At 40.9% G+C, this 24744-nt stretch overlaps 1 protein-coding gene across 2 annotated transcripts; it reads left to right on the top strand.

Annotated features, from left to right (window-relative positions):
• The first annotated feature begins 12567 nt into the window (after window positions 1–12567).
• Window positions 12568–23469, top strand: LOC131223346 (syntaxin-32-like). Of its 2 annotated transcripts, XM_058218728.1 has the most exons (6): window positions 13172–13309; window positions 18402–18669; window positions 18994–19244; window positions 19365–19540; window positions 22174–22386; window positions 23225–23469. In XM_058218728.1, exons 2-6 carry the CDS (start codon window positions 18573–18575, stop codon window positions 23382–23384), a joined length of 897 nt encoding a protein of 298 aa, XP_058074711.1. In that variant the 5' UTR covers window positions 13172–13309; window positions 18402–18572; the 3' UTR covers window positions 23385–23469. The 2 variants fall into 2 exon arrangements, with proteins under 2 accessions (XP_058074710.1, XP_058074711.1); XM_058218727.1 differs by lacking the exon at window positions 18402–18669 and having other exon boundaries at window positions 12568–13309.
• Window positions 23470–24744: the final 1275 nt, after the last annotated feature.

Here is a 24744-nt window from a genome sequence, read left to right as displayed (position 1 = left end):
TACCCTACCCCTAGCAACTTTGGTTTCTCCTCCCTAAGGTAATCATTTCTTTTCTTACAAACAAATCATTACTATCTCTCTTTCTCTCCTTATCTCTCTCCCTCCTTCTTATTTTCTTTATTCTAGCAATTTTCTCTCCCAAACATCCCATTTTCCTCCATTACTCCAGCCCCTTAAAGCTTTAAAATCCCTTAATCCCACCCTTAGAAATTCATCCTAGCCATTAAACCTTCTTCCTTGGTCCAAGATCTATCTTGTATGGGAGATTAAGAGCTTGATTTGAAGGTGAGTGTCTACAACTTATTAATCTTTCTTCTCTATCTTGATCCTTTTATTTCTTCATATATGGAACATGTGGGACCCACCAATCCATGGTGGGGATCCCATTTGATCCATCCAACATGCATGCATTGTTCCATGATGGGGCCATTCTCCATGGACCCCATCATGATATATCTCATGATCCAAATCATTCTAAGGTCATCTAGACCTTCATTTTATGTTGGGGATGGTATCCCAACCATCCGTTTTAATTTTTAGTCATGCATGTATGTGATTCATAGTATAAATGTATATTGGTGTATGATGTGTGGTCGGATTTTCTTGGGAGGGCTTAATAGTGGCAGAGCCCTTCCCTATGGCCGGATTTTCCTTTCTTCTCTTCTTTTCCCTTATTTCCATCCCTGATCATAGTGTGTGGCCCACGTTGTGGGCCAACAAAAAATTCAGCTACCCAAAAAGGAGAGGACGCCCATGGCATCTCATCCTATGACATGTGTCTCCAAAATCCAACTAATTGGGGCACATGCAAAGGTGTTTTGTATGGTAGGATGATCTGGATATTTATGGGGCCCACTAGGGTAGTCAATCCTCTAATTTTCTGGGATTAAATCCCATTTTAATTACTAATTAAAATTATTCTATTCCAATGTAATGTTGCTGTCTAGAAACTGTCTGGATAGATTTTTGGGTCACCTTGGGGCCTAATTTCTGGGAATTTGATGGGAAGATTGATATAAATTTATACGTGATTTTTGTATCTGCATGACCCACCTACAACCATACCAAATTTTAGCCCCAATGGACCCCATTTGGGCATCCAAAAGGACTGGTCAACATAGTGGGCTGCCAGAAATTTCTGTTGTGTAGTCCAGCAACATAGTCCCATAAAAATAAAATTTAAAAAAAAAAATTTCTTAGAAGGTGGGCTATCTTTCTAGGTCCCACTTTTTTTTAGGCTTGATGAGGGACCTTGGGTCCAAATTTCAGGAATTTTGGAGGCCCAGAACCCACCCATTTGGATGGCCCAAATTCAGGACAGTTACATTTCTAGCAACACTCCACCCTGGACAGGTTGGAATTTCGAAATTTATTAAAATACTTTTGGATGTCTAAAAGTTCTAAAAATTTACAGAGAGGTGGCCCACCCATGGTAGGACCCACCTACCAAATTTCAGGGCCAATGAACCCCTGTGTAAACCGTGGAAAGGGCTGGACTGGCCCACCACGTTGGGATGTCCAGGTCAGTCCAATTTTTTGGATAGTCTGTTTCATTTAAATTAATTAAAATATTTATAAGTGTCCAAAAATTCTAAAATTTTGTGAGGGTATGGCCCACCTATGTAAGTGTTACTCTATAAAATTTTAAACCCAACGGATATTCGAGCTGACCGTGGTATGGACTGCAAATTTGGGTCAGTTTTGGGCCAAATACCCAGGCCCATAGGACTACCCACCATGGGATGCCCCTACCTTGGGCTATTTCTGGGCCTGTATTCCAGCAGCATGGCCCACTTATAATATGTTTTTTGCATCCCCTTCTCATCTGGTGGGACCTACAGTGATGTATGTGAGCCATCAGAAAATAAATATACTATAAATTAATTAAATTACTGAACTCCAACAACCCAGAGAATGGGTGGCCTGGAATTTGGCAATGAGCCTAATAATTGTTGCCTATAAATGTTGTTTTGGGGCAGTATGGCCCACTAGATTTAAGGAGGATTTAAGTTAGTTATTTTACCATCTTAACTTTATTTTTGGGCTAAATTAGTGCATGATTAAAGGCCCATTCCAATTGGATTCCTCTTGGGCTAGTCTTCTTGTTAATTATGGGCCTTATAGCCTTGATTGGGCTGGAACTTTTGGTAGGCCCATTAAACCCTTGGGTCCTATATTTACCATGCCATTGTGATGGGTTTTATGGGCCAAATACTCAAGTAGTTGGGCCCTTGCTTGTCCACTATAGTAAATCCATTCTTGGGCCGAGATGCGAGGCCCAACTTACTTGTGTTACAAATAAGGATTGCCATATGATTGAGATAATGGGCTGCCCATTAGGCCCACCACAATGAGTGAACCCATGACCCTTATGGTTGGGCCCTAACCTTGCTTAAGGGCCCACCAGGTTGCCTATGTATTGGGCTTAGTGTATGGCCCACTAGGCCATGAATTGATTGTGCCTTGGACCTTTCTTTACATACGTAGCAGGCTACCTTTTGGGACCCAGTTGAGGTTAGATGTCCTCCTTGGTGGCCCTAAGGTAGGCCCATAAGGCCCTTATAGGTGGTTGAAGGCCCACCTTGGACCTTGTTAGGCCCGTCTCCTCCTTGAGGCTTTATGATTCTCCTAGTTTGTGGGTTATCCTAAAGTATTAGGCCCCCACTAGAGGACTTTACTTCTCCTTAGTACCTATCTATGTACCTAGGCCTTGTACCTCCTTAGGACAGGAATACATTCTACAGGTAGCACACTTACATCATCATGACCCATATGCATCATCTATATGAATTGATTGCATTGTATGGTGGTCATTGAAGGATGGAGTTTCTCCCCTTGTGCACATTGTGTGCCTGCAGCTAGTGCATGATCTGTGTGTGTGACTCATGCATTGGCATAGCATTTCATGATGATACCGCCCTTGCTTCATCAGGGCCTCGCCTCCACAGGGATATTCGTGGATGGCTGTATGAGTGGACACTAAAAATATTACTTGAGCATATAGGGTGCATAGGATGCCCATGAGTGAAATTTTCAAAACTTTCATGGTACCAAGGATTTGTTCCAACATTATAACCGAGTGGAAACTATAAGCACACGAGGGCCTTATACTATTAAGCCGTGACTCCCACTGTCGTGTAGTCGGTTGGATAGAGATGTGACCTTACCTGCCTAGTGTGAGGAGGCATTGTTAGGCTAAGTCTGACCTGGTCGTAAATGGGTCTGCTACCTTCAGGCCTTGTTGGTGATTGGCTATCCACAGGCAGGTAGTGAGGTCTCTTACGCTCGTTTGACTGTACGGGGTCTGTAGAGCGGCAATCATTCAGCAGTGTAATGAACCCCGGTGATTTCTTTATGATCGAAAATATACTTGACGTATGGTTAGGTTATGAGCACTGGAATTACTTGCATCACATTAGCATTGGCTGTGTAAGCCCCTTCATGTATTGCCTCGGTATGGCGTCAAGTGCTCATCACATCGTATTCATGATAAGCCTAGGTAACGCTAGTGATATTCTCATTGAGCATATTTCCATTGTTGCATCTCCTACCATTCTTTTACGTACCATTATCACACACTTACACCACCCTCTAAGCTTCTATAAGCTTATGCATGATTGATGCGTGCAAGAGACTCTAGGCAGGTGACGTAGCAGCAGAGCATGGAGTAGAGTTGAGCTTGAGGACTCCAGTGTTGCTGACCCTTTTCTCTCTTTTTCCATTATCTTATGTATATCATTTCGGACCTGATGTAAGCTTGTAAAAGTTTAAATTCTTAGTGGATTTTGTGATGTGTGCCTTATTATTCTCATATATACTTGCTGTGATCTTAGGTATGCTCGTATTGGAATGATTATATTATTATGAAAATCCTCCTTGTAGGATCCCAAGATCGGAACCTGCCTCGAGAGCTGAGAATGGGGTCCTACGGAGGCTGTTACGGCCAGAACCGGCCATCGGGTTTCTTGTGAGTCCGGTTACCGAGTCTAGGGCATGACAAGGACGATGGATTTTTCTTCATTCCACTAATTGTGGACGGTCTAGCTCAACTCCAATGAGCTTGGAAAATCAACAGATCGAAGCTCTACAGGCATTTCGTCAGTGGGTTTGGAGATAGAAGATGACGGTCGTTTTTTCTAGGTTTTTTGAAAAACACTGACAAAGAGGCATAGCTGTCCGAGTCTCTTCTCCTTTTATTTTGAAACCTAGCTCTCCTGCACCATTGGATGAGCAATGAACGGATAGGATTTGGTTTACCTTGTAACAGCCCCAAATACCACCGGTAAGACCAAAACCAACTGTGGTTTTGGTTTTCTATGGGCGGAAACCCTCTCCCACTTGGAGAGCTATTGGATGGCTGGGATTGCCTTTAATGAATGACCAAGATTTAAGGATGAGGGCGCACGTGGATTGCCAAGATGACAGCAGCATCACAGTTTTCATTTTTGGAATTTTCTATGCGTAAGTCCTGTTTGGCTAAGAATCGTGTGCCCACACGTATAGGAAAACCCGAGAAATCAGTTGAGTTTTGGTTGAGCCCACTGTCTGAATCATTTGGACGGTCTAGATTAGATCTAGGTGGCCCACCTCGATCACAGTGGATTGATTTTGGAATGGCAGGAAACACATCATGCTTGCATCTTTGCGTCTGTCCCTGCAAAATTCTACGCGCGCATGGACTTGCAAGGACAACATGGTTCTGATTGGTTTTGGCGCCCCGACACGATGGACGGTTTGGATCTTGGTAGTGGGACACGATGGTGGGCCAAAGTCGTCACAGTGGATTGCTCTGTTTGAATCTCATGGGTGGGAAATGAAAGAGGAGAGAAAAATTCCGCTTTGGTCGAGTTAATGGAGATTGACCGGGTCCCTTGGTCCAGTGCACTGCGAGTGCACCTCTCATGGTGCACACATGATGTGATGTGGGGCCCACATGGATGATTTTAAAGGATTTGCTCCGACTTTGACGCTCCATGGGCCCTTCTAGGTCATTCAACTGGAGAAGGGGAAGATCTGACCTGCAAGTGGGCCATACAACTTGAATTTTGAGTCCTACTTGTGGATTCTCGTCAATTCAACGGTCGGATCATCTTCAGATCTGACTTTCAAAGTTCTTATGGTTCCCTAGACTTATTTAAGTGAAAGTCATTGACATATTTAGTGATCAAATGGCTTAATTGTAATGTTTAAGTGTTGCTTCATCTAGCAGAGTTTTGAAAACTAGATTAACGATGGGTCTCATAATTCGGCTTCTAATTCTAAGATGGACGGTTGGATTTAACTATCAAGGGGATTAATATCCTAAATTAAGTTTCTGTACTTACGTGATGATCCATCTTAAGGATCAATTGGATAGAAAGCTCGATTTATGGGTGAATTATACTCCCAACGGTCAAACGACTTAATGTATGAATGAAGATCGTACTAGACGGTCGAGATGGGTAGGTTAAGAATCGTTGCATGGTAACGTGTAAGGGAACACACATGTAAATTAAATTGGATCTCCATGGGAACATCCGAGTATTGAAAAGTAAGGGGTGTTACATTAATCCTTATATAAGTGAGCTAGGATGTCCCACCTTTATGTCAGTAATGATCTCCAAGTGTTTGAAAATTGGGCCATAAGTTGTGACAGACCCCATTGCTAAAATATCTGATTATTTTTGTATTTTGTACCAACTTTAAGCCTTTGTAGTGGACCCCATGCACAAGATATGAGTAGGCCACCACTTGGAACCTTTAATATATATCAATAAATAGAGAAATTATATTTTACTTGGGCCAAATTAGACTTCCCATGATCAAGGAGTGGATCCCAAAATGGGGCAAGGCATGGTTGTGCAGAAAATTATGTGCGGAATATTAAAGTACCTATGTTTGGCCCTATACCAAATATTATATGTTTACAACTAGTTAGTCCTAGCTTATAATTTTTAAAGTACATATATAGTACTACCAAGGGCACCAGACGGCACACTGAAAGGTGGTCCCTTGTGATCATGGGATATACTCAAAATCGGGCCAAAACTAATTCTGCACTGTGTTTCCTGCACATTTCCTCTAAGTACCCATGTTTGGGACATCACCGTAAATTGTATACACCCAACTAGTGAGGCTTGCCTTATACCTTTTAAAGCCCATACATAGAGCTACCAGATGGATCCTTTCATTCACCAAATGTAGGTCCCACATGATTATAAATCTGAATTGAAGATGGCCAGAAACCAACATTGAATAAAAATTTGTTTGAGGTAAAATTTATGTGGGGCCACATTAGTGGAGTCCACCACATCCCAAAAGCATTTAATGTAGCATCTGAACTCTGAAAAATAACTCTCAGGTATTGTTGAACTCACGCCCAATACTTTGCTTTTTGAAAATGTTGTCCCACTCTTATATGAGGATGGTAGATTACTCATGTGTGGTATATTTGTGATTTCTGATGGAGATGTATTATGTGTTCTGGAGATATACTATTAGATGATGAGAAATGTTGTCCCACTCTTATGTGAGGATGGTAGATTACCCATGTGTGGTATGTTCATGATTCCTTGTAGAGATGTACTCGCAGAAATGAGGGATGTTCAGCATTTGACTCATGCATTCATTCATCCACTATTCCTTCGGGTTGATGGTACGTAAATAAATCATTATATGCACCTTCGCAATGGCCACAATTTCGGTTAGGAATGAGACTAACCTGAGATAAGGAGTTTACCACATCAAGTCTAGCAATCCAAATCTGGTATGAGACTGGTTTGGATAGAAGTCTCTTGTGATGAACCCCACGGCTTGCAATACTGCGTACTATCATCCCGACTCCACACACCATCCTTATCATTGCCTTTCCATCGTATGCCCTATAGTAAAATGTGAAATTTGATTATCTTGTACATGATGATTGGCTATTCTCATTATTCATGGTCGCTTGTTGAGTGACATGCCTATTATTAATGTCATGTTCATGATAACTTGTGTAGTTTTATGACATGCTTGATTGATAACCTGCTCACATATGATAACATGCTCGGTTAACAACATGCACATGGTTGTTTTAGATGTCTTTACGAGAATGCCCTGGTAAGCCATGTTTTACTCCTAGCACGCAGTGGACTCGTGAGTTGTGGTTTGCTCATACATATGAATTACACTTTTTCAGGATTCATGCAAGAGCTGTTGGAGTTTGCTATTGTTCCCTTCATTACTGTTGAGCTGGCGCACCATATTATGTGTGACATGTCGAACAGGTTCGTCTCTTTGATATGCGTTGATACCATGTACAAAATGTATAACCACCTAATAAATTAACCGTTCAAAGAAAAAAAAATCTCTGCCATGAGCTAGGTTTGGTGTCGGGAAGTTCGCTAACCATTCATCAAGTCTAGTAAGTGGCGAGGGAGTTGCTCCAACCCGAGTTTGAGACTTGGGAAGTGGTAGTTCTCGGGTTCCGAATTTGGGGCATGACATCAACAGCCCGGGCCTAGGGTAGGCTTCGACCTAGATTTTGAACTATTTTGGGCTAGGTCATCAAACCGACCCTATTCAAAATTCAAAATTTTCAAGCCCAAGCCCGGTCCATTGACACCTCTAGCCATGTTAGACTTGACTTGACCTGAAATCTCTTAACTAAGTGAGTTGACTCCGCTCAAAACTCTCTTTTTCTCTTTCTCTCTCTCCTTCTCTTTCTCTTTTTTCCCTCTCCTGGGTTCATGTCCAATAAGGACGTTGATTGCTAATAACTTGGCTTGACTCACTAAGATTTTTTGTACAATATTAAGATTAATTGAAATTCAGTTTATACCCTGGTATGATGAAGTTATAAGTAAACCTTGAGAGTACATCTTACATTTTCAAAATTTGTAATTTATATTAAATCAACATCTTGATGCAATATTATTATTGTATACATGCTTAAGTTGTGGGAAACTGATAAACTGATGATAGATTATGTGGATGTGAAGTTGTATTTATATTATTCGCATGCTATTATTAAATGGGAATTGAAATTGGAAGCACAGATGCTTTGCCTTGGATAACCCAAAAAGATCAGCATAGGTGCTCTGCCTTGGATTTTTCTTAAAAGATAGGTGGAGACGTTCTACCTTGGGTTATCCCTAGAATATCATAGGTGCTCTATCTTGGATTATCTTTAAAAGATCAATAATGCAGGTGCTCTACCTTGAGTTATTCCTAAAAGATCAACAATATATGTACTCTGCCTTGGATTATTCATAAAAGATCAATAGCATGAGTGCTCTATCCTAGGTTACTCCTAAAAGATCATGAGAAGAAATGTTATACATTTAATTTATTGTTCATGAGTATTCTAGTATTCATAAAATGCTACGATCTTAATATCTCCTTACATGTTCCTTAATTGATGCTTTATAATTGATGTATGTGCTGCGTTTATGTATTATGAAAATAAATTTAGAAATTTCAAAATCTTATTATGATATGATCCTAATGAATTATTATGCTTACGCCCAATTTGATAATATTTCATAGCGAAGAGTTTAGTCAGAGAGTGAAGCAGAGTGGGGATCTAGCTGAATGTTTAGTCGTAGTTTCGTTTCCTAGTTGTATTCAATGAAAAAAAATGTATGGTGAAAACTTAGAAGTAAGTTCGGACTATTGTAATTAAATATTTTAATTGATAAATATTTAGTTTATTGTATTGTAAATTTTTTTTTTAAATTGTAGTTGTAAATGGTTGGGGATCGGGCCTTGCAAAATTATAAACTTGAACAAGCCTCGCCCAATGGCCCAGGCCGAAACAATTCAAAATCTAAGGCAATATCAATCTTAAGCCTATTCCATTGATGACCGAGTCGTAAATGTTTAAAAGTTATATCGTGATCTGAAATTTAGAGTTAGGTCTGGCCAACTCATATATAAAATTTCAACGCGTGACAATTAAGATCTATGGCCTATAACTTTCTCGTAATCAATGACTGTTATATTCAATTTCAAGTTATTAAGGATAGAAAAGAATCACTGGCCCATTCACTCATGTTATGTATGTTTAAGATGACATTATATATCATGACGATTGGATTAGGCTCACACTGTTTTTCAAAGGCACAACTCTAAAACTCCGAAAGCCTAGCCCTGCCCAGACACCAAGCCAATATTTTAAGCCTCAGCCTCAACCTAAGCCAAGGTTAGTGAACCGAGGCCCCTTTATAGGGATGGCTTGATAACTTGGCTCATCGCTAACCCCCTATTATTAGGTCACAAAATGCCAACCCTGCGAACATGCAGTAGATCACAGCCACTCATGCATGGAGGACTTCATGAGAGTGTTTAATGCTAACATTAGGTGCTCTACCCTAATGGGCCACATGTGCATATCAAAATTGATTTGTCTAATATCTAGAGGTATTATACAGGGACGCGGATTAGCTACTGACAGGTTGAGTAGCGAGACTTGCTACTAAAGTGATGTCACCAAGTTCTGTAGGCTCCAATATGATATTTGTGTTGTATCCACACCGTCCACACATTTGGAGATATCATTTTGGGGCATAAGCCAAAGAATGAGCAGATCCAAAGCCACACTAGATCCCACCACACCGTTGAAACTTTCCTAAGGCCCACCGTGATGTTTATTTGAAATCCAACCTGTTCACAAGTAAAAAAAGATACATAAAAGAAGGGAAGAAACAAATATTAGCTTGATCGAAAACTTTTGTGTCCTTTAGAATTTTTTAATGGTGGGCGTCACTCTCCCCACCAGAGCTTTGGATTTAACTATTTTTTGTCTGTTGCCCTAAAATGATCTCTCCAAATGAATGAACGGAGTGGATATAGGGGTGTACACAAACCAAGCTAGCTCGGTTAGCTCGCTCGACTCGACTCGAAAAAGCTCGATTCGACTCAGTTCGAAGTTGAGTTCAAGCCGAGTCGAGCTAATTTTTTTAGCTCGAAAATGAGATCGAGCCGAGTTCGAGCAAGCCCCAGCTCGACTCGACTTGGATCAAATCCAGCTTGAATCGAACTCGGATTGAACTAGTTTGGTGACTCGGTTACTTTGCCATTGATGTTGCTCACCAACTGTTTGATAAAATGACTCAACGAAATGTGGCTAGTGGCAAGGAAGGTATGTACATGAAACAAATACTATTTTTCTCTTTGTTTTCTTGGTTTTTATGTTGCTTAGAAGGTGTTTGATTAAATACCTGTAAAACCATTACCTCTGTTTGTAAAACAGTGAGATTTTGAAGTTGCAGTTCAGGTGTTTGTAGATATGCCTCAATGACGAACTCGGCTCGAACTCGGTCCGAGCTGCTAACCGAACAGAGTCAAGCTGACCAGTTAGGCTCGAGGACTGAGCCGAGCCGAGTTTGAGCTGGTCGAGCCGAGTCGAGTTGAGGCCAACTCGACTCGATTCGACTCGATGTACACCCCTAAGTGGATGCAAAACACAAGTCATGGTGGGGCCCACAGAACTTGGTGATGTAACTTCAGTAGCGAGTCTCACTATTCAACCTATAAGTATCTAAACTGCGTCCATTATACAGTGTTGGTCCCAGATACAACACGTTTGGTTTTAAATTTGTACATGTGTTGATATGATGGGACCCATTGTGATGGCCCACCTTCCAAAAATCCGGCTGATTTAAAATCTTAGTAGAAAATATTTATCTTTTGCCATTTGGATGGTCACCCTTGATGTAGCTTCTTTCTCAACAGCTTCTTTGTAGACTTTGGTTGAATGGTCGAAGATCTTTCCATTGGGAGAATTTTAGTACATGGACTGAGAAATTAGCCCCACCTATAAATTCATAGCGCCTGAGAGTTCTTTTTGGCGTCGTTGCAATTCACAATTCAGGTGTGTAACGCCACCCATTCAAGCACTCATGCTGGGATGGTTCTATGGTTTGAACCGTTCATTTTCTCATCAAAACGGTAATAAAAAACTATTTATTCCATAATCCGCAGTGATCTTGTCCTTTCATTTTCAGATAGTGATCGTTTCAGACGTCATTGCACTATAAATTTCTTGAACGTGGATTGCGTCAATGGGCAGGAGCTTTGAGTGGCCACTTTTATGTGTGGTCTTATTTTTTATTTTATTTTATTATTATTTTTTCATATCATTCAAGGGTAGAAGCCCAAAAATGAGACACGATGGGGATTAAACTCTTACCATTGAAAATTGAAAATTTCTTAGGTGCCACGGAAGTTTTGGATGGAGCGGATATTTTTGTTATCTCTTCGCCCAGATGCACGTGACTTTATGAATAAGTTTGGGGGCAATCAGAAAAGTTTCAACAGGGAAATCATTATCACCTCTGATTCCTATGGTGTGGTGTACTTGAGCTCTTGATGGGCCTCAATTTTAAGTTTTTACTCTAAAATAAAGGAAGCCGATTCGCCAATGTACTTCCCATCAGCTATATGGCTGCCCTATCAACATCAGCAAGTTTTGTCAGTCTGATCACGAGCTATGTGGTATATCTAATCTATCAATTCATTTGGCTAAGGCTTCAGACAAAAAATAAGATAGATCTAACCATCAAGCAAACCACACCACAAAAAGCAATAGGGATTGAAGGTCAACCATTGAAACCTTTTTTGGGGTTTAGGAGGTTTTGGAACATTATAAAATTTGTTTTTCCGCTTAATGCAAGTCTTTTTGGCCTTGTGAATAGGTTGGATGGAAAATAAACGTCATAGTAAGCCCTATGAATTGCTTAACAGTGAAAACCATTATCTCTGCTGCCATTTGTGATGTAGTCCAGATGATTTTTGGATATAATTTACTTTTTGAATAATGCTCTAAAATGAACTCTAAGAATAGACGGACGTTGTATATATAATAAATACATCACTGTGGAGCCATGTAACTTTGATCTCCTTTGAACCGTCTGTACAACTCGGAGCTCGAGGAGCGTCAATGCTTCGCATGACACGTACCTACAGTAGCTATATAGGGTGGCCACTCAAAGCTCCCGCCCGTTCCCAGCAGAGACGGGCGGGGGTAGGACGCAATCCGCGTCCAAATTTCCTAGGGTGGTCGATATGAGTCTACAACATGGATGGTTCCGATCATTTGACCAGTCAGCATGTGGCCCGAGTGGGTAGTGACTCACGGCGGATCCTGATTCGCGACGCAGGAAATGAGCCCAACATTCGAGCAAGAACCATAGGATCACTCAACGGAGAGTATTGTATAATGACTGATTTCTCTTAACCGTCGATTCTTTTCTACACGAGCAGCCTGATTTGGATGACGACATCTTCAAATAGGTGTTAAGCTGATGAACGGTCCGGATCATCTCTGCCATGTTGACATTGGCGAGTACCAGGAAAGTGCACCCACCAGATAAACATGAAAGCGTGATCCATTCCCTATGAGTGAGCCTCATATTTTGGTAATCTAGACCGTTGATCATGTAGTTTCTACTGCAGATGGACAGAACCGTGAACTCTTCCACGTTGGAATATTTAAATATCAAAAGTTTGTTATTTTTCTTTGACGGCTTATGTCGCTTTCTTATAACCGTCTATTTTGCAGTTGTTAGAAGGTTTGTATCTTGGAGATTTTTCTGAACCGTCCATCCACGGAAGGGCCTGCAATATGAACGTTCGAGATTAATACATGCCTGTGTGTCATCAGGACGCACAAAATTCTTCAAATTTCAGTAATTCGAGTGTCCAAACGCGGCCTCTCCTTTCGGTTCTTCTCTTCTCCAGCTGTCGATTCTCGTTCCAGACCTCCTCTGCAACACCAGATCTCTCTCTCTCTCTCTCGTTTCTGTATAAGGTCTCCAATCTATATTCGTTTTTCTCTCCTTCTATTTCGACGCAGATTCCACCTTTTCCTTTTTTTTCAATCTCCTCATGAAACCGCTCGAATTCCAAATCGTAGACCCCTTCGATTCATAATTCGCAGAGATCTCGACCCAGATCTAGGGTTTTATATCTCAGAATCGTGATTTCTCTCATTTCTATACGAATTGCATTTCTAGGGTTTTAGATCTGGTGGCTTCTTGCGTTTTTATCTTGTTCGAAGGTGGATTTCCTGAGATTTTAGGGATTTCTTAGCGAAATTTTGAAATGCCTGTGAAACCTGGGCAGTCGTCGTATCGTGACCGTACACAAGAGTTCCTCACGGTAGCAGAGAGGCTGAAGAAGTCGTTCTCGTCGTCGGGGACGCCAAATGTGCCGAGCAGCAGCAGCTCGAAACCGGATGGACCGCCACGATCTGCGGTGTCAATCCAGTCGGAGTTTAACAAGAGAGCTTCAAAGATTGGGTATGGGATCCATCAGACGTCGCAAAAGCTTGCAAAGCTCGCGAAATGTAAGTTATGGAATCTCTAAATTCAGTTGGTGTTCTTTGATCCATGACGCACACATTTCTTAGAGAGAATTGCTTATTTATGCGTTATACTTATAGTGCTCTCTCAATAATGATGATTGTGTTGATTGATACAGTAGTTTCTCTCCCTTCATTGTCCGATTAGAGTATCCTTGCATTTCTTTTCTTTTTTTGAATATAATTTCTTATATCTTTAGTATGTCTAGATTTTTCTGGTCGTGTCTTGTGTTTGTTTCTCATCCAATGGAGAAGAGCAAATGAGCATCGACAACCGAGATTTGTTGTTGAGATAAATTAGTGCTAGAAATGTATCAGTATAACTGTGAGATTTGTTTGTTTTCCTTTGATATGATAGGAGGGCCCCTTCCCTTTGGCCTTCCCGAATGAGAATGAGTTGTTCTTTCTGGGGCTCAGGTTCTATTTTTTGTGCCTGAGTACCCTCCCTCTCTTTAAAGTTATCTTCTCAATCAATGAAATGATCTTTTTGAAAAAAAAAACTGTGAGAAAGAGATTCTCGCACCTATAATAGAGGAAAGGAACCCCTAGCAGAAATTCTAAAACTTCCATTTATGAAAATAAATAATTGTGATTATGGACTCATAAATATGTGAAGATATTTTCTGATTATAGCCAAAAACTTGACCTAAACCAATCTCCAAGATCTGTTCAACTTCTATCTAGTCACGACCATCCATTTCAGTAAACTAAGGACTGGCTCTATTTGTTAAGACAATAATTCAAATGGAAATGCCTCCACTTCAAGCCTAAGCTTGTTTGGGAGCATGGATTTGGAACCCCCTAGATTTGAAATCCTCTTGTTGTGTTTGGTACCCTAGATTCTGAATCCCCTGTAATCCAAAAGTAACTACATATAGTGTATTTACAGGGGTTTGAATTTCATTACTAAATCAACTTTAACATCTCTAATTAGTGTAAGTATGTAATGTTTGACATAATGGTTGTAATAAGCCCGTTGAAATATATACTTTGCCTAAAAATGATGAAATTCCAATTCTCGGATGGACCACCAGCACAAGATCACATCTGAGTGACTAACCAACGATTTTTAACCGTTGATTTACATGGGCAATGTTTGGACGGCGCATATCATCGTATTAAAGTAATTATAGTGATACAATTGATAATCTGATTGTTTTGGGATATCATCAGTGGACCATGTGTCCAATATATTAATAGCCTAGTAACACATGCCACACATGCTGCTCTTGGAAGGATTTTAGATGTAATCCAAGCTTTCATCTTGGATTTCAAACCCCCTCTTTGAGGGGATTTGAAACCCCCAGTTACTTTATGTGCCAAACATACTAGGGGATATGAAATCCCCTCAAACCGCCTCAAATCCATGGTGCCAAACAACTCCTAAATAAAGTTGATTCTTGCCTATGGCTCGCTGTAGGCACCCACATAACTCGAAGTCGACAAGTCATCCGATCGGACTTGATCAGGGAGGGACCTTTGACTTTGCTTCTACTCTCTTTAGCCTAACCTTAGGACCCATCTAACCCATCTATGCATCCCTCCACTACTCGCCACCTCTAGCCACTACACAGCTACCATCTTTACATGCAATCATCACTCACCACCTCTAGCCACCACCCTTAGCCACCATCTCTAAATCCCTCCACCTCTCACCACCTCTCACCACCTCTAGCCACCTCTAGCCACCACCATTAACCGTCATCACTGCATCCTTATACAGTTCCACCACTCACCACCTCTAGCACCACCCTTAACCATAATCTCTACATCCCTCTACCACTCGACGCTTCTAGCCACTACCCATAGTCGTTGTCTTTACATCCCTCCACCCTTCACCACCATGTCCACATCCCTCAACCACTCACCACCTCCAGCCACTACCCTCAGCCCCTATCTCTTCATCCCTCAATCACTCACCACATCCAACCACCACCCTTAGCCCCCATCTTTTCATCCCTCCACCATTCACCACCTCTTTCCACCACCGTTAGCCACCATCTCTACATCCCTCCACCACTGAGCACCCTTAGCCACCATCTCAACATCCATCCACCACTCACCACCCACCATCTCCACATCCCTCCACCACTCACCACTTCTAGCCACTACCCTTAGCCCCCATCTCTTCGTCCCTCAACCACTTACCACCTCCAGCCACCACACTTAGCCCCCATCTCTTCATCCCTCCACTACCCACCACCTCTTACTACCACCGTTAGCCACCATCTCTACATCCCTCCACCACTTAGCACCCTTAGCCACCATTTCTACATCCCTCCACCACTCAACACCATTAGCCACCATCTCTACATCCCTCCACTATTCACCATCTCTAGCCACCACTCTTAGCTCCTATCTCTACATCTCTCCACCAATCACCACCCTTAGCCACCATCCCTAAATTCCTTCATTATTCACCAACTTTGTGCACCACCCTAAGCCACCATCTCTATATTCCTCTACCACCAACTAATTCTAGCCACCACCCTCAGCCATCATCTCTAAATTCCTTTCCCTACCATCATTCCTTAGCCTCCATCTCCACACCACTATCACTCTCTACACCATCTTTGCACTGCGCCCACCAATCTCCATCACCATCCCTTACCCATCACCCTCTTTATACAATCCTAGCCACAACCACCACTCTCCCCTATCCGCTTTGCACCATCTCCACCCTATCCTCTCCCCAACGTTCTCTACCCCATCCTAGCCATCCACACTCCATCCTAGTGGTCCACGCAACATCCTAACCATCCATACACCTTCTTAACTAACCATACATCATCCTACACCATCATACATCTTCCTCACGACCCACACACCATCCTAGTCAACCATACATCATACGCATTCCTTCTAACCACCTCGAAGAGTCACTCAAGAAGTCTCACTTGAGATATGTGGGGGAGCTAAGTGGGCAAATGGCTAGGTGGTAGTCTTGACCAAGTATTGATTATTTAATTAGAATGCATTGCAAGACATGTGATCTTGGCAGTCAAAGGTAGTTGCATTGTTCTTCCTCCTTCCCTAGATCTTCATAAGTCAAAGGGATTAGAATGATATCCATGCACCAGTTTGAGAGGGACAGATTAGTCTACACATACGGTGTACACAAATCTATGTACACGTGGAGTGCCAAATTTTGATTGAGATTAGGACTACGGGATCTAATCTGATTTTTATGTTTTTATCTCCTTAAGTCTCCTCTTGTGAAACAACTACTTGCCTGTAATCTTTTCTTTTAAGTACAACATTAGAAATCTCTCTTCTTTCGATCTCTTCTTCTCTTGATTTTACAGTTTCTGGACATACGTATCACAGTGCGAATGTTATGATTCCTGAGGTGTGTGGTACACAGAATCATGGGACTTTGTAGTTGGTATCCTTTTCTCACTAAAATGATAATTTCCAGAGCCTGTATGTGGAAGGTTTATTGTGCTTGTAACTGATTCACCATTTTCAAGCTGTGGCTTAACCTTACTACTACAATAGAGCTTATTAAGAGAGGAAAAAAAAGGGGGTCAAGTTTGTGAGAGACTAAGATACTCAGTGAAGGTTTGGTAGGCATGAGAAAACATCTTTAGGATTTGATGTAGGACCAATTGATCATCCAATGGAGACCACATCTCTGAAAATAAATAAAAACCCAATGAAATACACAAGTGGTCTCATCGTTGGTTGCCCCAGAGATCAGCATCCAATTGCAAATTGGACAGATGGGACCCACCCAAGGGCTTAAACTACAGATTATGCTTATTCGACCATCCAGATTGAAGATCTGGATGACATCTAGAGTTCAAACTGACCTGAGATGGATCAAAGTAAGGGCCTGATGTCTAGCAATCCGACAATCTGATTGGACCATGGGGAGCAACGATCCAACCGGATGGTCCATATCACCAACCTGCTCATATGAATTCTCTTAGATACAGAGCTGATAAAAATCGTTGTGTTGGATGAGGCATATGTAGAAAATCTATTTGGTTTCTAGTATTTAATTGCAGATTAGCACTTTCTTTCCTTTGTTCTATAGTGGAGGCAGTTGTACATAATGACATATCACATGTATTATTAAAAGCTTGTGGTAACAATGGGTTTTGTTTGAGTGCTAGGGAATTATATTCCGATGCTTTTGTATGTTCTCCGTTTGCTTGTGTGGATAAGGCCATGTTGTGGAGTACATAACTTTGATGATAGAAATCAATTTCGGATGGACTGTGAGGTCAACTATTCCAAATACTTAAGGTCTCATATACACACTGCAAGAAGAGAATGCAGACAGGTTTAGAAGCCTATGCAGTTGCCGATACATGGGAGTTCTAGTAGAATCTGGAGTTTGCTGTAGGTTCCTTGTTTATCTTGTATTGCAAGATTGAGATATTTTATGAGAGTTATTTATGTAGGCCAGAGCTGCTCAGAATAGACTTCTTTTATTGCGAACAGGGCTTTATGACTTTGTTCGTATAAAATACATCCTCTCTCTCTCTCTCTCTCTCTCTCTCTCTCTCTCTCTCTCTCTCTCTCTCTCTCATTTGTAAGTCCACTTCAAAAAAAAAGTGGAAATTTTCGTATCTTAAATTCATTTGTTAGTATAAAATTCATCATAAAAAAACCTATAGAAATCCATAGCTTACGCTACACATAGCGTGTAGCATATAACATAGAGTAGCCTTCACCATGTGTAGCTCCTGAAAATAGGTTAAGCTGCATTTAGTGTGCCCTACGCGCTAAGTAGCATATGCTATGGGCTACGTTGCATGGTACACAGCCTACCCTACACGCTATGTTGCTTATTCTACAAGTTATTTTCCCTGAACGTAAAAAACAATTAATATTTTCAATGATTCGTTATATTATGCTATTTTTCACTAAAAATTAGTAAATGTTTTCATTGATTTTAGTGAAATAATGTGATGGTGTTAAATTAGTTCAATTGCTATTTGTCTATATACTTGATATTTGCCCTATATACTTTAACACCATTGATTTTAGGTTGTGTTTGGTTGCACTTGCACCTAATATCATAAAGTTTCATGATATTTCATTATTAATCAGTCTAATTTGCTACAAGGTGAAGGCTCTAAAAGGGCAAGGGCAAGGGCAAGGCCCAAAAGGACGTGGATGGTGATAGTAAGAAAAGATTTGATGACCCATGGTCCAAATGAAGGTGTGGCCCTTGATAGAGTGGAATGGCGGAACAAGATTCATGTAGCCGTACCCAATTGATTCGGATAAGGCATTGATGACGATGATGAATCAGTCTAATTTGGTGCAAAATATCATGATATTTGCATCTAGGATGATATTTGGTGCAACCAAATGCCTAACGCTTGAGAGGGGTGAGCACTAGCTACACACTCTTCGCTATTTACAACAGTGGTGCATATGCATCTTACAGGAACATTTTGTGCTGTTTCATTCAATTAATTGGAACTTCAAAATCGGAATGGAGTGTGTGCGAATGATCCAGGGTTCACTCCCTGGTAGTTACCTTCAGGAAAGAAAAAAAAATCGGAATGGAGTGATTCAACTTTTGTTAGATAAACATATCATATATGATCTATTGGGTCTCACTCAGTTCTTGAATCCTATATCTCTCTGAAGTTTTTTTTTTTTTTGTGAGAGCATAAGGGATTAAAACTTTTTCCCTGTCACCTATGCAGTGGCAAAGAGGACATCAGTTTTTGATGATCCAACTGTGGAGATACAAGAGCTGACAGCTGTCATCAAGCAGGACATTACTGCTTTGAACTCGGCGGTGGTGGACTTGCAACTCCTCTGCAATTCACAGAATGAAAGCAGGAATATCTCCAGTGATACTACCAGTCATTCGACAACTGTTGTGGATAATCTGAAGAATCGTTTGATGAGTGCCACAAAAGAATTTAAAGAAGTGCTAACAATGCGAACAGAGGTAGGCCAAACCTCAATGTTCCTTTTTTTTCATTATTGTTATTATTTTGTTTTTGGCAACAACCTTTTCTTTACTTACCATTTCGGAAACTGATTTTGCTCTGCTTGGATTTTTTTTTAGAACTTGAAGGTTCATGAGAATAGAAGGCAGTTGTTTTCTTCAACTGCTTCAAAGGATGCAACAAATCCTTTCATTCGGCAGCGTCCTCTTGTCACGAGATCTGCTTCTAGTACTTCAACTGCCCCCCCTCCCCCGTGGGCTAATGGCTCAACATCTTCATCTCAACTGTTTGCAAGGTAAACTTATAGGCCTACATGACCCAGTATTGAACGGGCAGATAGTCTTCTTGCCTATGGATGTTTTGAACTTATTCTTGCATGTAAGGATTAGGATAGGCTGCATTTCCATGTGCAAATGTGCTTACTTGCAAATGTATGATTTAATCATGGAGAGGACAAAAGCTAAGGATGCTTCCAATTACATAAATCGTAACGTGGAAATTAAAAAAGAAGACAGGAAAAACAAAAAAGAAATCAAATTGAATATAGGCTGTTGGTCATTTTTATTATACTTGTGAATTTTTCTCATTCATGTGTAAACCGCCTGATGAGTAGGCCAGCATGGTTTTTGGGCTGTGGAATGTTCCCTTTGGGACTCACTTATGATTGGGCCTGTATAGCTTAAAATGTGCCAGGGCATGTGTGCTGTGAATCACCCCTTCAATCTCTCTTCACATGAATCACACTAACTTTTCTCATTATCTCAACTATATAAAGTAGAGGAGAACTGGAGAAGACGGGCACAGTGGCAAAAATCCTTGTTAAAACTATGCATTATTTAAGGACATGAGGAGGGTTTAAAACTAAATTTAATGGCATTTTGCTAATTTCAAGGAAAATCATTTCTTTCTGCCAGACGTATCAATTTTTAGATAAATTTTGGATACTTTGCTAGCATGAAGGTTGATACACAGGAACGGAGATTTGTGTTTTTGGCATATACTTGAAATTGCTATCCATAATTTAATAAACTGTAAATCAAAACATAATACTGATTTGATTATCGAAAAAGTAGACTTGTGACATGTAAGTACCCTCAATTAACAATATCTTATAGTCAGAATTTATGAAACATTTATCTACTAATAACTGGATAGGATTGCTTGGACAATATGATTATTTGAGCTCTGGGTTTCCAAATTTGAATGTTTAGACTAAATAGCATATTCTATGTGTCATAAATACACGTGTATCAGGTCCATACTCCATGAGAGTATCAGTTAAATCCCCTTTTACAATTTCTTCCCCCCACATGTTGCAAAATGCAAATAGCTTCCTCTCCTCACGTGTGTTGCATGTGCAATCTCTTCTTGTACTAGTAATTGTAACTCTATTGGATAGTGCATTCAATTGCATCCCTACTGTTTATCTTATGCAAAATAAGTCCAAACTTTGTTGATGTGGAAGGTCATGTGCTGTCATGTGAACAGTGAACTTCAAATGGGTCCCTGTCTTTGATGTCGAATAAAATGGATGTTTCCTTCTTCTTTTTTTGGAGGAATGATCCAATGCATAGGTTATACACTTGATCACTATACCGGGAAAAGATCACTTCTACATTGTGATTTAAAGGTGGTTGAGTGATAGGGCCCATCTGCTAGGTTAGCACCCACCACCCACTAAGAGGTTTTGGCCCATCAATCAGTGTGTTCACCTCTGCCAGGTGGTGCCGCGACCCATCATTTGATTACTGTCAACTCATGGTTTAATCAGTGTTACCTAAAATGCGAAACCCCTTTGCGTTATATGTTCCAGATTGAGCGTTTTGGGTTATGGGTCATGTGTGATTCAGATTGCTATTTTTAACAACCTAAACTAGTTCTCTTTACTCTTACTATTGATTAGGTTAATGAAAATTTATATTTACAAAGTAAAGATACTGAGGACGCCATTCCTCACCCCACCAAACCCAACCCATCACCATCAGCCCCTACACGTACGGACAGGGCCGTACAACCGTACGGTTAGCGCCTTCTATCCGTTTCCTCCCCTTTCTTCAATCCATCTTCCTATCCCTTAAACCCTTGCCTAAAATCTTAACTCCTATTCTACTTTAAACCCTAGTTCTTTTAATATTCCCCAAACCCTAATCCCCAATTCCCTATGAAACCCTAATCCTCAATTCTATATAAAAATCTAAATTCCCAAATCCTTTCAATGCCCTAATTCCTTTCAAATCCATAACCCTAGATTCTCATATTCCTAACCCTAGAAAGACCAAATCAGCCCCTTTGAATTCGACCTAAGCCCACGCTAAAAGGGGAGTTCTATCTTCCATTGATCCTTTGAAATTCATGTTTTATATAGTTTAGTTTATATGTAATTTTCTTACATCATATCTAGCCTAGATCACGTATCCTGCATCAAAAGATTTATACTCTATTCGGTTATAGTATAACACTCACCATGCACAGTCTGTATCAATAACATTCATTGTTTCATATATAAATTGCAATATGAGTTCATACATAAAGCCATATTGCATACCCAGTGGATGTATTGGAGTGATGCACATGATCCTACCCTAGCGTACTGCGTATTGGAAGTAGCAGCATATTGTGTAGCAATTACCACCCCACATACCAAAACGACCCATGATCCAGGTAACCGTAGGTTTGATGGCGATCATTTGGCGAACACTATCATCCAGTGTGTACACTCCAGATGTGACCATGCATCTTTTGTAAATAAAGCTCATTTGATCATCAGTGATATATCCAATTTGCTCTTCTGATTTTCTGGTAATCTGCCAAAAACACGTCAGTTGTATAATTCATACTGGAACATAGTACGAAAGCATGCTTTTGAAGCATAGCGGTGGGAAAAGAAGAAAAGGGTCAGTTTCTATATGTTTCTTTTTTGGTTTCCAGGAAGCATAATGGCGATCCCCCCTCAGAGGCACAGCCATTGATACAGCAACAGAAGCAACAACAACAGCAACAGCAAATGGTGCCAGTACAAGACACTTACATGCAGAGCAGAGCTGAAGCTCTTCAAAATGTCGAATCGACCATTCACGAACTAAGCAACATCTTTACCCAGCTGGCCACTATGGTTTCCCAGCAAGGAGAGGTCGCCATCAGGTTGTATCTCGTTTTGATAGAACCATATTCGGCAGTGTCCTTTGCATGCAGTCATACATCGACACTTGCAGATGCATGCTTACATACATTCAAGCACATCCGCCTTTAGACGTGTTCATATGCACCTGTACATTAGTGCAACTGTGCAAGCACTCGCATGATGAAATATTTCTGCGGATGGCCGATAGTCCACGTGTGGATGTGTAGGGTTGAATCTATATGCGATTGTGTGCACTGGCATATGCGATTTGACAACATTGATATACTGTATGGGCTACAATTTATGGGGTTTTGTTAACAACACTAGGTTGGTGAAGGTTGTTAAGCTTCACTGGCTTTCACTGTTGAGTGCAGTAGTAGTCTGCGCCCTCCAATTGCTGGACGGCTGATGCAATTTCTGCTAAAAGGGTTGAAAAAGTAGTTCAAATTGTATTGACTGCCCAATCAAATGCACATTGGAGGCTACAAGAGGTGGTTATCCAATCTGAGTTTCAGGTAATGGCCTACCTGAGAGATGGCTAATGGATGCTCAGATCAATGAGCACATTCCGCACATTCAGTGGCAAAGGCTGGTGAAGGTTAATGCACTTCAGCATGGCAAATGTTAATCCTAATTCATGAGTTACTCGTATGTAACATATGATCTGGTGTGAAACCACCACTCTCCATTAGAGTGGGCCATTTTGAAGCTACCTGATCTCATCCAGGTGAACGTGCAAGTCCATTGGGGTACTTCATGTTGGATTTGTATGTGTGCATGCGCGCGTGTTTGCTACCAATGCTTGTAATACCACGACTGCTCTTTGCCATTTAAGCTCATGCGCTGTTCATGTTGCAGGATCGATGAGAACATGGAGGACACATTGGCAAATGTGGAGGGAGCGCAAGGGGCACTGCTGAAGTACCTCAATGGGATATCCTCCAACCGGTGGCTGATGATCAAGATATTCTTTGTATTGGTAGTATTCCTAATGATCTTCCTATTTTTTGTTGCATAAAGATGGGCTGCAAAGGTAACGATGTCAGAATGTCTTCTATTTTTTCATGTAAGTTTGCATTTATATAGTCTGTTTTTTCTGGTTCCCTTTTGGGGCCTTTAGTAGCTGTGGCACTAAAGAAAGTTACCCACAACGTTGGTTTTGGGTGTGTTTGTTTGGCTGTACTGCCAAATCACAGTTGGTGGGCATCCGCAGCAGCTCCTGTCAGCTTGGTGTTTGGGGATGTGAAAATGCAGCAAGTGCATTTGCCTGATTTTTCAGCCGCCAATTGTTAGCATTCCATTAGGGTCCCTTAAGAGACCCCATGCCCTCTTCGCCGCCCTCTCCTCCTATACGCAATTTGCAGTGTCTTTGGGTTTTCTAAAGCTTCCATAATTTCGTTTCTGCAGAGGCAGGCACCGTTTAGTGTGTTGGATCTCCATGGAGGACATGGCCCTGCAAAAGTCGGGATTAGTCTTGGATCCTAATTTTGCAGGATCCCTTAGGAGTGTTCTTCTGGAATGAACCTTATAAAGGTTCATCTCATAATTGAAAAGATAAGCAAGGCTAGGCACCTCAAGCCCATTCTCACTACCCTCTACCAACGCCAGGATGTTTTAGACCGCTCGGTGTCAATGTGATGGGATGTCATCTATTGCACCACTGCTCAAGACTGCTTCGATTGAGTGATCCTGGTTGTCCAATCTGTGTTATTTTTGCCAATTGAAATTACAACATTACTCGTTATGTTTTTATGCCCGATATTTTCAACCAACGTTTTAAAATCAGGACTGGATGATTTACCAGTTTTGGTTAGCAGGCCGGCCCAAACCCTATCCAACTGTTGGTCATCATGGAGTCATTTGAAGTTTAACTAAAATACTCAAAATCAGGAAATAAGAAGAATCTCCTGCATAGAAAATTCATGTAGCTTAGATGGTTGGTGTAGTCATGATCGAGGGCTAAGATTGCTTAAAGATAATCGAAGATGATGATACTTTTCCGTGTCGATTTGTCTCATATATAAAAGCCTGCAGTATATCAACACGGAGATTTCTAACGCATAACGGGTTACAAGCTTAAATGGAGCTGCATGGTTAAACCAAAACGTTTTTACGTTTAGCAAGAATCATGTGCAAGTGAAAAGCTTGAGGTGTAAATCAAGGAATCGAATGACCATTTGTAGTTTCTTTTAATGGCCTTTGGCGAGGTGGCTTTTTCTTATTGAGGGGGAAGCGTATGAAATGTCAATGCACCAGTGCTTAATTTCTGTTAAACATCAATTGCAGAGTCCGTTAGAGGCACTGGAATAAAGAATGAGGAAACACCCATGAGAGAGAGTGACTGCTCAACGTTGATTTGTGATGATAGTGTAATAAAC

Source organism: Magnolia sinica, chromosome 13, assembly GCF_029962835.1.
Source record: "Magnolia sinica isolate HGM2019 chromosome 13, MsV1, whole genome shotgun sequence".
In the NCBI taxonomy this organism is placed as follows: domain Eukaryota; kingdom Viridiplantae; phylum Streptophyta; class Magnoliopsida; order Magnoliales; family Magnoliaceae; genus Magnolia; species Magnolia sinica.
The sequence above is the reverse complement of the archived record's forward strand: the minus strand, read 5'-3'. Positions and strand labels throughout refer to the sequence as shown.